A 16,310-nucleotide genomic window follows, 5' to 3' on the forward strand; every position below is an offset into this window, starting at 1 on the left:
ATGACAGACAAGTAGATATTTTATATTATTTACTCATTCGATTATTAGATTTTGTGGTAATTTAATGTCTAACCGAATTCTGGGATATCCGTTAGAATGTTATAATTGTATACTCCAATAAGCAATTGGTAATTTTTTAAACATTACACCTTCAGAATGGGTTTCTAAAAGCGAAAGTACTTTTTACTAAACAATATCGTTTGGATGGAAATTGGACATAATATTATTATAATAATGTAGTAGGGTAATTTAACTCGCAATATTATATCATATATTTTCTTTGAACATAATTATTATTTATTACATTTTCTCTATGATAATAATTTAAAAGTAAATGTTTTTTAACACAATTAATACAAATTTAAAATTTGTATATTATACTGCATAGGTACTTAAATAATAAATTATTTTATACTTAAATAGTCTTATGAAGTATTCTCTTAAGTACATACAATATACAAAACATAGGTAAGTTATATTTTTAACCTTAAACACTCGGGCTTCTTAATATTTATGTTGATTAAAACATATTTAAAACTAAATTGTTGTGATTTCTGACCTTTAGGTTTTGTACATTTGTAATTTTGAATTCTGAACCCAATTTTTTTTTATTTGGATTAAGGCTTCAATTTCTAAATTCATTAGCTTGGTACTGTGTATGGGAAAGGTTGGTTGGAACAAGTTTGTATGTGTGGTAAGAATGTGTTGCTAAAAACCCAAGTGGTCACCCATCCCAGTGCTAGCAACGACGGCAGATACGTACAATCGGAAAGTTGCCGCAGATTGTGAGTACAGCCACCCCTTGGCCCTCAACAAACACAACCTGAACATGTTTTTGTTAAATGTTGACACAGTCGTTTATTACTAAGCGTATACTACTTATGGCCTTATTTTTTAGTACTAAGTCTATAGTTCAGTTTATCATATTATATCTAGAGTTTAGTTAAGTGTAACAGGTAATAATTTTCTGTACTAATACGCAAAGTGTTGAAGTCAGATCATCAGATCATAGGACACGTTAAAAAAATATTACAATATTATATGTACCAACACTAGGCAATTGAAAATACCATTGTCAATAAAATGCAAAACCTTAAAAATGATGTTGATAAATATATAATAATAAAGGTACATCTGTGTCTTAATAGAAAATATGTAAAAATAAATAAAATTTAATAAATAAGTCAATATACAATTCTACAACTTCTAATGGAATTAGAAGACGATATTCTTGAGTTGAAATATAATATGAATCGATTTTATACGTACCGTTTGGCACATAATTTAAAATTTGTACATTTATAATTTATTGTACAGGTGCACCATCAAAAGATTTGATACGTTTAAATTTGTATAATGCCGTAGTCAACAAACACCCAGTGAAGTATTCGTATAATACGATAAGTGTGTGTGGCTCAGATCTCCTGGTAATCACACAGTTTCTGAACTATGTCGTTGTCGAGCCGTTCAGTCTTGTGAAAGTCCATTTGTATTTCAGTGAACGATTTTCGCTTGGTCTCCGGCATGAACAGGCAACAAAATAGGCCACCGGCCAGGGAAGCAGCCGAGTAGACAGCGAAGTTTGCGGAGGCGCCGAGGGCGTCGGCCACCAGCTGGTAGCTTGTAATCATGACCGTGGACGTGATCGTGACGGCCATCACGACGGCCGTGTCGGCCAGGGCCCGAGTGTCAGACGGGAAGTACTCGCACTGGATGACGGACAGCAAGGGCATTAGACCAATGTTGATGAAGAACTGGGCTCCAGCTATTGGCCAGAACAGAGGCTGCCAACTACTGCCGACGACGTCCCGCCGGCAGAGAACGGTGGCCATGACCGCGTGGCATGCGGCTGTGCCGAAACACGAGACGATCATCAGTGGCCGCCGGCCGCACCGGTCCACAACCAGCGCGAACGGCACGGCTGCCACCAACACGACCAGGCCCAAGTAGACAGCGGACGCGTTGGCCGAAATATTGGTGCCCGACATGATGGATGCCGCGTACGCCTCCAACACTCCCGCCCCACAGGCCATTTGCAGCACGGCCAACACAATGACGATCACCAGCGGGTGACGGTCTCTGTTTAACAGGTCTCCGACGCTCCCTTTATCCCTGTTAAAATAATGTCAACAACTACATTATAAATTCTATTAGCCATACATTATAATTAGGTGTATTATGCAAAGGAATTATGAGACGATTCACCGGAGAACATTAAAAATTCGGCGGAAATTCCGAGTGAGTACGAGCTGAAATAAAAATTTAAGTGATTCAACAAGAAATTCTGGTGAAATTTATGTTTCACTAATCTATAATAGGAGACAACCATTTTCGGAGGGCAAACCCAATTCAATTTTTTTAGTCGAATGATCACATACGTGTAATGTGCATTTATTTGATATATTTTAACAATAATAATGATATTTGACTTGGCCTTATTTTTAGGGTGGAGAGTATTCATCGTATATATCTAGCCTTCTAACCGTTCAAAAGTGTAGCACCAACATGGATCACGCATCGGAATAATTCATCCAAATACGATAGTTGTATGAATACAGACAAATAGGTATACGGTATACCTACGTTTGCAAGCAGGCCTCATGTGATTTAGTATATTGTAATCATATCGTTGTACCGTACTGGGGTGACGATATTTTAGGTATATTATATCCTGCGCTCGCAGATTATAGATACATATTATATGTATATAGTTTATACGGAACGAAGTCGCCGGGGCACGTGTAGGAGAGGGAAAACCAATTTTGTTTTTCGTAGTTGTTTTTTTTTCTCGCGGGTCTTCCGAAATTGCTATAAATATTTACACGGCTTTCCTTTTGTTGGTGTACCGTTTGACGAGATCAAAAAAAAAAAAAAAGCGAAGCGATAAACACAATTCCCTCAAGACAATCTCAACCGAATACTGGTAAATTAATTTAAAAAGTTGTTCACAAACACGTTGCAGAATAGGTACATAAAAAAGTCACGGCGTAAAAAAATATTAAAAAACCCTACCTTTAATAATAACAGAAAATAACAAAAAATGTACTTGTAACGAACCTAACTCAATCGTTTTGATTAAAGTATAGCGTGACATTCATATACTTTATAAAAAATATATTAATAGTATAAATATTTAATGATGTTATTAATCGTTGATGAATACCTAGATAATAGGTAGGAAATAGTCACCAAAATCGATTGAATATGATAATATGGCCAACCTCGGCATTTGTTCACACTTTTTATTGTACAATGTATAATATTATTTAACTTGAACGTAAATACGAGTAGTAGTATACATTTATTGCTTATACCTAATATCAAAACAATGTTAACAACTTAAAGTTTATTTTAAATAGGTAGTAGGTACTCGACACTCGTACATTTATTTTATCTTACCATATTATTGTTTGTACACACAATAACACACTAACCTTTATTCGTTGTCTTTGTTAACATTAGAGTTTTTCAACCCTATTTTGTATAATATGTTTACTTCTAAGAAAATAAATTATACCTTTGTTGTGAACAAAAAAACATCGTGTTTACCTGCTTAAAAGAATGTTTATGCTTATAATTTCAACATGAAGTAATGATTGTATCACTGAAAACGTAGTTTTATTATTCATATATTTTGATATTGGCGTTGACATAAAAATATGAGCTCTTGTTTTAAAAATGTAATTTTATTTAAACACATAACTTGCGCATAACTGTTGACTTTTTTTATTTTATTGGTAGGTAATAAACATCACGTTTAATGCAATTACAAACTTTTTCGTGTTGTGTGCCTCAGAGGGAATAAAAATTAATTTGGTAAGGATACACCTCGAGTAAACGTATTTATTAAATAAAAAAACCCAGAGGCCTATACTCCCTGCAGGTTTCAACGACACACATTAATATTATTGCATTATATTATACTGTTCTGTATGCGCGCGAGTGTATACAATGTATATTATAAATTATAATATTGTATTTATACATATCAGAGATGCGTTCCTCTAAGGATAAACTGTACGTAATATCATGTGTGCCTATACGTTATATTATGTAGAAGCATATTTTAAAATATGTACAATTTGTAAAACGAATATAAATAGGGTATTAATTATTATAACGAAAAAAAAAAAATAAAAAAATATGGACACCTAAATAAGTATTAATTTCACATACATCAACTGTATATACACATATATACTTATATATTTAGACCATAAAATACAAGCGAGATAGTTGATATATATATATATACGTACATATATAATATATATATATATATACACACATATATTTATTATATTGAATTATATTTTATACAAACATTTGAACGACGATATGAACGGCGTATAGCCGCCTAAGTCCGTGAATATAAATGATACGATAAAAATCCCTAATGTGGATGCTTCTCATGACATTCGAACACGCTCTACTCTCATCGCAAATGTACGTTATATGTACCCATCGGGGTTTACTGAATTTGATGTAGGTTGTATATTATGGAAACTTCTACTGGCAAAAAAAGAAACGCTTCTTCGCAAACAAGACAGCGGCACTAAAGTTGTAGAGGGACACGATGACACAATATAGACACACACGATTTTGCATAATATGTAATATATATTGTATTGTATGGTTATACTTATAATGCAGTTTACGGACGATTGTCACTATAATAGCACCTTTATACGCCAGAGCAGTCATCGTTATAATTTGAAACTAGATATAACTTGACATTGCCGTTTACTCGGAGAAAGTGTTCTATTCAATTTGCCTGGACGTCATCATTGTTATATTAACTCGATAAGGAACTTGATAATATTATAAATTCAACAAATAACTTTTTCAAAGTTTTTCTTCTGGAGTTTCCGACAGCCTACCATTTCCAATTCAGAACGTATTTTTTTGAATGAACATTTCAAAAATTTAAATTTCCTACAAACAACACCCGCTGTAATGCACACGCATTAGTGTGACACATTTATACCTGTCGTTTGAAATGGAGCTTTTAACGGACAACAGTTCGGCCTGTAGATCATCGTCAGTGTAACTCCGCAGAGACCACAGGCACACGGCCGCCTCTTCCGGTCGACCGTCCAGCATCAGATAGTACGGCGACTCCGGCAGGAACAGGAACAGCGCTCCGGACACGACCGCGACGCAAGCTGACGCGGCGGTCAGTGCGATATAGTCGGCTAGAAACCAACCAGCCGAGTACGAGAACAGCAGGCCAAACGCGTAGCTGAGCTGCACCAACAGGCTGAGCTTGCCACGTATCTGGAAGCTGGCCATCTCACCGACGTACGCCGGAACCACCACCCATGCGATTCCCACGGCGGCCCCCTGGAGCAGCCTGGCCACGAACAGACACCAAGCCTGAAACGTGGAATATAATGAATTTATAGTTTTATAATTTAATTATAAGTTTAATCCTTGAAAACTTTAATCATCATGGTTAATCATATATGAAGTTTTTTTTCCAAACATTTGTGATGACACGTAAGTCTACTTCAAGACCATAATCTATATTATAATCATTATATTATATGATTAATCATAGGCTCATTGAGCATACATTATTATAAAATGTACCGTTGATTTTGTTTAGTTTATTTGATATTCTTATAAACATATCCCCAAAGCCCATATATTTAAACTTTCAAAATTTTTAGGAAAATATTTAGTAGGCGTATATACCTGACCTGTTTTCAAAACACTATTGCTATATATTCGTTCGAAAAACGATATTTGTAGGGGGGGGGGGAAGTGAAATTTAGGGGTATGGTCACGCAAGCACATGCTAATGATTATGTGATAATTAATATTAACACTTGAAAAACTTTTGAATTTGAACTATTTTGTGATGGCCATGTTTGAATTATAAAAATGGTTTTTGTGAACAAATTAACAACGATGTAGTTTCCGAATATGCAATTACATAGGGAATTAAGAACACATATTTTATGTTAAGAGACAAATTTCTACTGCAGCCCTCCTTTTTTTTTGATTTTACGCTTATAGAAATTGCGTGCAAATACATAACTATTCGACCATACATAATCATAATAATTAATTAAATTGAACTAGAAATTAAGTAACTTTATGTAACTAATGGCTTTTGCTGCAGAGTTGTATAAGACAAATAAAAAAAAATAATATAGGTACAATAAATATCTATAATATATTTAATATTATACGCCATGATTTAATTGATTTCATATTTCTGAATAACGAAATTAAAGAATAATTTCTAAATGCCTCTTTGAAAAAAATCGCAATAGTTGTATAATATATTAATATGACATTCAATTCGAAGTTTCGTATTTAGATTGCTGATTTCCGCAAAATACCCCTTACGCGGAATCCGAACATGTTATTTTTTTTTTATTATTATTATATATTATTCACCCTATACCGTGGTCACGAGGGATCCGAAAACGACGGTAACGGCAACGGCGACGACGCGTTTTGGAAACAACGGTTTCCGTATAATATGACGTTAATATTCATTGTTTGAATACAATCTCTCAGCGCCCCCGTAATGATAAATTGCCGAGCGTGTTACTTTGTTATTATTATTATTATATGTTTGGGTTGGTATAATATATGTGTGTGTGTGTGTGTGTGTGTGTGTGTGTGTGCATGTGACATGTGTGTGTGCGAGTGTGTGTATTTGCTTGTACGGCGAGAATAACACATTATAATATTTTCACCGCACCACAAACATGGAAATTATTTTATTTCCCGAAACAACGCAGTTTTCAAACGACCCAACCCCGCAGGCGTGTATATATTAATGCGCCAGCGCGCTTAATAATAATATACTCAGCCCGGTTTTTTTTTTTTGCGAATTTCCAAACGAACGTTGTAATATTATCGTATCGTGTTGAACTAATTTTGTGCAGTTTCATATACAATATTACTCCATCGCACTGTATTGGACAATATAAAACGGTACGGTGGCGTTGATTTTCGTTTCCAACACGTTTGCATATTATAAAATAATATTATAATATGCGTTATTATTATTATTGTGATTGTTTTTTAATGCCTTTGCAGACAGACTGCTACTTCAAATTATTACAGTATAGTAGCGCCATTTTCGAGAGCAGACTCTTTAAATTGTGTAGTGATCCGTTTAGATTATTGTGCTGGAAATGTCACTGATTTTAAAACTTAATTATTATTATGATTATTATGATTACGTCTCTACTGTGTTTTTTTTGAACACTGTACACACAGCATTTGTTTCACGACAACGTCATTATAGTGTTTTTGTTATTCATTTTTCATATTTTAATTTCTTTTTTTTTTATCAAAATATGAATAATTTTCTCTTTGTGACAAATACTTTATAACGCCTACAAAAATATAATCATACCAAAACGAACACAAAGCCTAAAGATATATCTTGACATTTCAAACGCGGTATTAAAAATGAAAATGATGTAACGGATGTATCTGAAAAAAAAACTATATAAATATTTTAAAGTTACGGTAAAATATACAAATGTATTTTTATGGCTGTTCGATCATATTTGTTAACTAAGGTTTATAAAATTATTCTATTATTTTCAAAAAAATTGATTTAATTAATGTCCAATGTTTATATTATTGTATAATATAATGTTTATCCTATCTTTTGAAAGGTACCAAAAAATATATAATAATCCACAACTATTTGAATTATCTTTTATTATTAAATACAAACACAAAAATATCAGACACAATCAAACATACGGCCATGCCTCGGTGCTTACGTGCTTAAATATAATTGAACAATGCGCTACCTCAGCACATTTGTTTCATTGGCCTATTATTATAAATATCATACTGTTTTTAATTTTTTGTTTGATATAAATTTGTGTGCCCCAAACTGGTTAGCACATACAACAATCCTCATTATAACCATATAACTACCTAATAATTGCAATATTAAACATTTTTAATAAATGTAAGAATAGTTAATTATACTAATGTTTTAATTTGAAATAAATCTTTATTTGTATCATGTCTATTATTTATAAGCCTAAGTATGAATTCATATTAACAGTTAAACAATAGATAGTTTATAAAAAACAAATGTTCCATTTGTATATAAAAAACGTGTTAACTTTGTGTGTGTTGGAGATAAAAAGAAATCAGAGATATGTGTAATTTTATTGTTATATAATTTATAATATTTATAGTACCCAGAGATATATAATTCAAGTAGGTTAGTGGTGCTGTTTATCTTGTTAATAATTTGTATTTAAAAAAAAATTAGTACTAAATAATTTTTAATACAATGTAAGATATCTAAATGCGATTCTGATGACTGAATTTTGGATTCTGGCAATGCGTCACTTATATAGGAGATTACTTATATATATACTTCCTATACCTTCATGCGTATAATATATTGGAGGTCGATGCACACGGGTCACCGGGTCGCCTTCGGGTCGCCTAACTTTTCCACACCCAACCATCCGTGCGTACACGAGTTTACCTAACTAAAACCAATTACAATATAGAGTTCTCTTTCTCTCTCCCTCAAAAAAAGTGTCCCGCGTGGCATAACAGCAAAAATCGCCGCACGACCGAAATACTATACAACAATACTTAAAGACCAGGTATACATCAACGCATACATTAAATATAATCGATAGCGTTGACGCATTCGATTTTCCTGTCATAGTTTCTACTTGCTTGTTAATGATATATTTAGTAAAACGAACCGTACGGTGAAAATCGGCAACGTTAACCATAATATGTAATGGAAATATCAAGTATAGATAATTATATTAAGTTCTAACTGCAGCCTACTGCGGCTGAGACGAATTTCATGTCATATATTATATTTGATTGTATCAACTAAGCTTTTACCATCTACCTAATACCTAGGTAGGTATGTACTCGCTGAACAACGGATATCGTTGCAAACAGGAAATGGCAAGTGAACTACCGTACTAAATAATTACATTACAATATTATTATGAATAATTAGCGTCATATACGAGTGAAATAATTCAATTCGAGTCTGTGATGTCAGACGCAGCAGTAATGGGATTGGCGGCGGTGACGACGTGTAAAACATGCGCACGACATTATAAAATATATTATAATATGATTATACTTACTTGTCGTCCAAATATTATGAACATCCATCCTGTCAACATGAGCGGTGCAGACGTGGTGACGGCGTACTTGCGGCCGATCAGGTCCATCAGCCATCCCGCGGGCACGGCCATGGCGAAGTTGCCGATGTCGATGCACGCGACCATCCACGACATCTGAGCCGGAGTCAGCGACAGGGGCGCCCGTCCGGCCAACATGTACTCCATGACCGGCGATGGCCATCCGAGCACGATTCCCGCCATGAACACGGGAAACGACGCTATGGGAACGCAACACCATAAATTAACGGCACACACCCGGGTGGGAGGGGAGGGACGGTGGACAGACCGTAGCATGATGGTGTGCTGGATAGACGAGTTGATAATATATATATGAACTGTAGTACTGCACGTCCCCCGCCATACTCTGTTAAAGCTAGCCAAGGGCTAACATTGTAAGAAAGGTATGACCTAGTCCCGGGGTGGCGAACCTATGGCACGGGTGCCAAAATAGGCACGACGGCCAAATTTCAATGGCACGTCAAAACTAGTTAAAATATTTTTTTTAACATATTTCATAATATTTTGTCCGTATTTCATAAAATAAAAGTTAACAAATAAAAGCGTAATAAAACGTGTATAGTAATTATTGCTTAACTTTTTTTAATGCCAGTGTAAAAATGCCTTTTTCGGAGGAGAGGCACTCAATTAGATTTTAACAATTTTGTTTTAAATTAAGGCACTTGACCCAAAAAAGGTTCACCACCCCTGACCTAGTCAATAGGTAGATGTGCTAGCCTGTGCATATGATGATTGATGAGACTTGGTAAAGTGTGTGCTATCTATTTTCTGAAACTATTGTTATCTATGTTACCAATTGGATTTATTTTTCTCTCTTTCTCGCTCTAGTGCTAATAATGGGTATTAATAGTCTTAAGTTGCATGCTAAATTGTTCAAACGATGTTGCACTTCGGACCTTCCTCTCAGTTGTCAGCCTATTTCTTTATAGATTATAGACCCAATATCTTTCAAACATGTTGTAACCGTGGACCAATATTATACACACACATAGTTAAATAATTCAAAAGCTACTAGTTCGAATGGGAGGTGATTGTTTGGGCGAAGGTAATAATTTTTACCAAAAAATTAAGTCTGTTTGGGTGACTATCATTTATACTGTTTAGGCGAGTAAATTTATATTTACCTGCATAAGATAAAATCTTGGTGACTGATGTGAACATTTTAAAAGAATAGGATTCATTATTAATATTTCTATTATCATTATATTGTAAATGATTTTGTTTTAGTAATAAAAAATTTTTTTTATTAATGTTGATTGTACTCATGGATGGACTGGCAGATTGAGAGATCGGGAAATTTCCCATAGGTTTTGTCGAATAATCTAACTATGGGGCCTACTAGGGCCGGGCAGTTTGGTTGTATAAGTAAATTAATAGGATTTTTATATTAAAATAATAGTGTTCTTATAAAAACTGACAAAAATAATAATGAAAGGGCAATATTTATGGGATATCGGTTTTTGAAAATAAACCTTAGACAGTGGTTTTGGGTCACTTCAAAAAAAAAATCCTATGCCACTCTGAAAGAGCCAGTCTGCCCCTGTGACTGTACCTATATCACAATAATACTATACCAATAGCTTTTCAAAATTAAAATTTTACAATCAATCATTTATTATGTATTTTATAAGTGACTACTGACTTTATTTTTTCAATATATAAATTAATTTATCACTTCTTGAATGGTATACAAAATTCAAAGTATTAAGTTTTTATGAGTTCCATTTAAAAATTCCAGATATATAATATGAATACATTCATTAAGGGAAAAAATAATATTAGGTGATTCATCCAGTGGTATAAATCGCGTCATCGGATGCAACATACAGCAACTAATGTGTACAATATGTATGTAGTAAAATATCGTTAAAACGAAATTTCATAATACCCATAAAAAAAATGTCAGCAGCTTTCCGTTATGTTTGACGATAACCTCTGTAAACCGATTAAATTCCGTTTTATTTGATTATAAATATCATCTAGTCTACAAAGCATTTATTGTATAAATAATTATTTATTTAACAAACCAAGTGATTAAGTTGTCTGTAAAACAAATAACACAATTATGTATAATAATTGATAGAGTAAAATAATTACTACAGCAATAACAATTAGAATAATTTCCAAATACCCATTACAAGTTATTGTTTGCTACAAACAAAATCTAAAATATTCGATAAGTTGAATTTTTTATTCGATGACAACCATTTGTGTGAATTCTATTTTAATAATTAATAATTTTGAAATTAAGACTATACCTACATTTTATTAATGTTAATGATATTACAACACTATGAATACTATACCTACTAATACATGCCTACACTGGAAATAAATCAGGATACATATACAAACCAATTATTTATTAATAATATGATAATGAAACACTTAGGAAGTACTTACTAAGAATACATTTTACAAATATTATTATATTAAGTAGTTGATAATTTTTAGAATAAAAGGTGTACTTATGGCTATCCTACTCTATACTTGGTGTATGACCAAATATGATGGAGTAATAAAATAATTGTAGAGACTGGTTTTAAAAAGTTTAATAATTTATTATTCCATTGTTTCGTGTGCCATGTGCATAGATACATTCCGGTTTAACGATATTTTACGGTAAACCTATATCCTGGATTGGCGAGCTATTGCAGTGGATGGTTAAGTGGGATTTAATTGGTTCAATCGTATTGGATTTAGTTTTGGAAAATGTTTGCCAAATTTGTCTAACTGCCATGCACAGTGCACACGTTAAACTTTGACACTGGTTTATCATAGAGTTCGAGGGAATTCTACGTTTTTGCTGTCAAGCATTTTAATGTAGATTTTTTCCCCTACTTGCTGCCAGTGTACGTTTTCATTTCGTGTATGGTTCTTATCGTTTTGCTGCTCTTTTTATATTTCAAAGTTTGCCACCCAACAATGCGCATAACTGTCAACTAATTAGATTTATGAATTATGATACATGGAGCCCACCTTATTTCCTTCCTTTTACTAATGAATATCTATTGTTAAAAATTTTAAATGTGTCTTATATTCTCGCTAGTCCCGTTGTTGCATGCTGTCTTATTCAAAGTCCAATTAATAATACAGTTATGTCTCATCGTTATGCTCGCTCTCAGAGATAAGAGAAATACGTCATTAATTAAAAAACAGCTAAGACATAATAATTAAATAAGGGCGATACTCGTATAGGCACTGCAGCTATATCAATATACTCTCTCCAGTATTATGTCACCGGCTATAAACAAAAATGAAGTCCATTGGTACATTTATGAGGGATTGGCGATAGTTTAAATGAGTGTAATAATTTGGACCAAAAAATAATTCGTCCTAAAGTTTTTTTTTTTTTTGTAGAATAAACAATCTAATAAATGATTAGGTCGAGATCCCACACCACCAATTAGCAGTAAAAATAATATATTAAGAATATTTTTTTAATCTAGAATAAAACATGGATAAGTTATAAACAAGTAAAGATTTTGAAGATGATAAACATTATGATAACAAAATGTTTACAAAACTACATTAAAGAACAATTGCAAAGTTCAGTACCTTAAATTAAATACTGACTCCTAGAAAAAGTTCTGGTTGCACTACTGAAACAGTCTACTTCATTCGATTTAGCATTTTCGCGTATCTATAATTTCACACGTGGATTGTAATAGTGTTACAGTAGATACTATATGGTATTTTTTGTTCAACTACAAGATTAACTCAGTTAATCTGAATGTTAAGTTTCAAGTTTCAATTAGTGATACTATATGTAAGTTCATAAAAAATATAGAACAATAAACTGCATTTTGTGCATTAATATATAACAAAAATACTTCTTCAAATATAAGGCTGTGTAGAATGTAGATATAGTTTAAAAAATGTATTTTATTTTGTTGAGATAAGATAATTTAATTATCACGCAATGATCAAAAATTATATTGTAAAAACTAATTACCAAATCTTATGGTGAAAACAATGAAAATAAATAAATCTGTGTAAATGAAATGACAATTTATACATCTACTTAAACTAGGGATCTATTCAACTTTGATTTAATTTAATAAAACAGCAGTTTAATTTGAACTTAAATCTATTGACTCTTCGGCTCTACATCATTACAGAACTAATGTGTATAAAGTTACATTAGTAAGAATCCAAAACTCAAAATCAACTTGATAACATAAACAGTTTGAATAAACCTAACTTTTGCCCTAACTTGTCAATACCACTACAACAGTATTGAATATAGGGGGGGGGGGGTTATGGGTTTAACCCTCCTGAAAATAAAACGTGTGAAAAATTATTATTATTAATTTATTGTTACAATATCGGGAATCTCGACTCAGTATTTCTATATAACATCTCCCGCAACCGAAATTAAATCCTATTTACTTATGTATTTATTTGTATTTTGTATATTTAAATTTTAAACAGGTGGAACCAATTACAAGCATAGACGTTAGACATATGTCTAGAATTTACAATAATATTTTGTTGTTACAGTGACGGTTAATCTTGAATATAATACATAAAGTAACAAATAGCGACTATAATACGCAACTACACTGCCTTGAACTAAAATATCGTATTTGTGTATTTTTTTTCAAGATTCGAAGGGGGATAAATAATAAAAAAAGCATCTGGGACTATAAGATATAGGTACAACACACTTCAACAGTACAATAGTACCCATATCTACAATATAAACAATTATTATTACGACCGAATAATATTGCGAATACTTTTTTTTTCGCTGCAACTCGTTTGCTCACAAGGCACAACGACACATATGTATATATCATTACAGACTGCAGTACAAAGCATCAAATATTCGATAGCAATAAAATCTTATAATCGATTGTGTAGATTATATTATATCATTTTGGATTTTCCGTACCTACTTACTTTTAGTATAGTTTCAGTAATAGACATCGTAGACATCAACTCTTTAATAAGGACGTATAGTTAAGTCAAAATTAAATCGACTCTAACAGCAATTTTTCGCCAATTTTATGGGTTTGTGAACCAAATGGGAATCCCAAAACGACGAATAGCGCAGAAAGTTTTCATAAACATTATAATAACCAATTTTACCACATCCACACAAACATCAAGTTATATTGATATACTCTTGCAAATCCAAAGTAAAACGGATTTTAAAATAAACTCAATACAAAACAATGTAATCCATTATCAAAACAAGGAAACCGTATGTATGGAAGAATACTTACAAAATATGTGGAGTAAATATAAAAATTAAACTATCGACCGCATAATACTCATATAAAAATATTGAAAATAAATTCCACTATACAAATAATTTAAAATATGAAGGAGTAGGAAAATGTGTGTGCAAACAAGTTTTAATACTAGGGATTTTCGTTACAGGTTGCCAAAATTTATGTGCGCTATCGAGTTGTGTTTTTTTTTTCACACAAACGAGTTGTAGTTGTTTTTTCTATGCCACAGTATTACACGGATTTGATTTTAATATTGCAAGGTTTATTGTGTTTTATGATAATAAGAGCGGCGTACATCATCATTGGTTATTATTTTACCGTTCTAATTATTATGAATAATATTATGTACAGTGTACACGATATAATATAATATAGAAACCCGACTCGTCAATGTAAATAATACATTTTAGGTTACATACGTTGTAATATAATATTATTAAAAAAAAAACAATTTATGCATAGGTGAAGTTTCATAATATTATTTATAGAATGTATACACGTGGATGACGATCGTAAGTCAGCAAGGTACAGTAAAAAATGATGGTCCAATATTATAAATTATGAGGTAATAACGAATGAGGAAAAATCGGTTTATCGGTTTTCAGAGGGTTGATGTCAGGGGACTACCCAGTGGCGTAATTTGAATCACATACATTTGTGTAGGTATTCAAAAATCTAATATTATGATAATTTCGCCCGTTTCTCAAATTGGTCGGCTGAAAATGGGTAAATTCCAGACTGCACGATTTGTGGCCTGCTTAAAATATATTCGTATAAAAAAATAACAACATTTAAAATACGCCACTGGGTAGGTACACAGACCCAGTAATATCGTAATTATATAATATGTCTTAAAAGCGTATTATAACATTATAATATTTTAGTTGAATCGACCAACCGACAATGCACGCGGCGATCTGTCTGGACGAGCCGGAGAATTGGCAAAGGTCCATCCTATTATCCCGTGATGTTCTAGTATCCTCGCGTATCCCGCAGTGACTATATATTTATATATGAACAGCTGTTTTGTTGGATTTCCGATACTTGGACAGTTTCGACAGCCGTCACCCGCCGATCGCCGATGGACCGACTACTGTAGCTGGTGGCTGCTGTAATGATATAATTGTAATGGACGGCGGATCATGTCGGGCGAGCGAAGACCATCGATAGGCGGTCAAGAGTTAGACGCGACTTATTGCGCCGACCATCGAGACGAAAATATAGACTGTGAGTAACCGCTGCATCACTAACCGATGCTCCGAGAAATTGTTGCGTGACGCGTGTGGACGCCGGCCGGCGGCGGCCACATGTTACGCTACAATATTGTCAGACGTTGTTATCATTCGACACCGCCTCCGCCTGTGATTTTTTATCATGCAGTGGTGCCGTTCATACGATATTATCGAAATATGTACGAATAACATTATATCGCGTTACATTTTCAAGACTAAACACCATAATGCGCCGCGTTTCGGCCGATGACGATAAAGATTCTTCTTCTCGTTATTACTATTATTGATAAATTAATTATCATCGTTTATAATTTATATTGTTAATGAATAATGATGATGACGGTACAACGCCCGAGGCGTGACACAAGCGACGGCCGAAAACGTTTTTCGTCAAGAAGTGTCTTAAACGTTTTAATTGTAATACCCCGAGGGACCAGATCAAGAACGGCTGACGAAAAATTGCACGATATTAAACGTGGCGACCGACGGTGGTTTTTTATTTCATTATAAATGTCACAGTAATTATCTGTCCGGCCGACGTCTTGATAAAAACATTTTTTCGTAATCATTATAAACGTTATGGTATTATAGCGCTTGGTGATATATATTTGCATTAAACGAGACAAGCGTATTATGTTTAATATTATGTATATAGGTATAAA

At 33.1% G+C, this 16,310-nt stretch overlaps 1 protein-coding gene across 1 annotated transcript; it reads right to left on the reverse strand.

Moving 5' to 3' along the window:
• Window positions 1–566: 566 nt before the first annotated feature.
• LOC111036434 (sugar transporter ERD6-like 6) lies at window positions 567–16,076 on the reverse strand. The gene is made up of 4 exons (XM_022318448.1): window positions 15,315–16,076; window positions 9,120–9,376; window positions 4,988–5,376; window positions 567–2,112 (listed from the first exon to the last, which is right to left on the reverse strand). Exons 1-4 carry the CDS (start codon window positions 15,367–15,369, stop codon window positions 1,416–1,418), a joined length of 1,398 nt encoding a protein of 465 aa, XP_022174140.1. The 5' UTR covers window positions 15,370–16,076; the 3' UTR covers window positions 567–1,415.
• Window positions 16,077–16,310: the final 234 nt, after the last annotated feature.

The sequence above is a fragment of the Myzus persicae genome, unplaced genomic scaffold, assembly GCF_001856785.1.
Source record: "Myzus persicae strain clone G006 unplaced genomic scaffold, MPER_G0061.0, whole genome shotgun sequence".
Classification (NCBI taxonomy): domain Eukaryota; kingdom Metazoa; phylum Arthropoda; class Insecta; order Hemiptera; family Aphididae; genus Myzus; species Myzus persicae.

What these genes read in the sequence shown, in the direction of transcription:
- LOC111036434 (XM_022318448.1), bottom strand. Translation starts at nt 15,369, where the DNA reads ATGGACCTTTGCCAATTCTCCGGCTCGTCCAGACAGATCGCCGCGTGC. An exon ending in GATCGCCGCGTGCATTGTCG is followed by an intron (nt 9,377 to 15,314) that starts GTTGGTCGATTC and finishes GCGTTCCCATAG; the next exon opens with CGTCGTTTCCCGTGTTCATG. An exon ending in TCATAATATTTGGACGACAA is followed by an intron (nt 5,377 to 9,119) that starts GTAAGTATAATC and finishes TCCACGTTTCAG; the next exon opens with GCTTGGTGTCTGTTCGTGGC.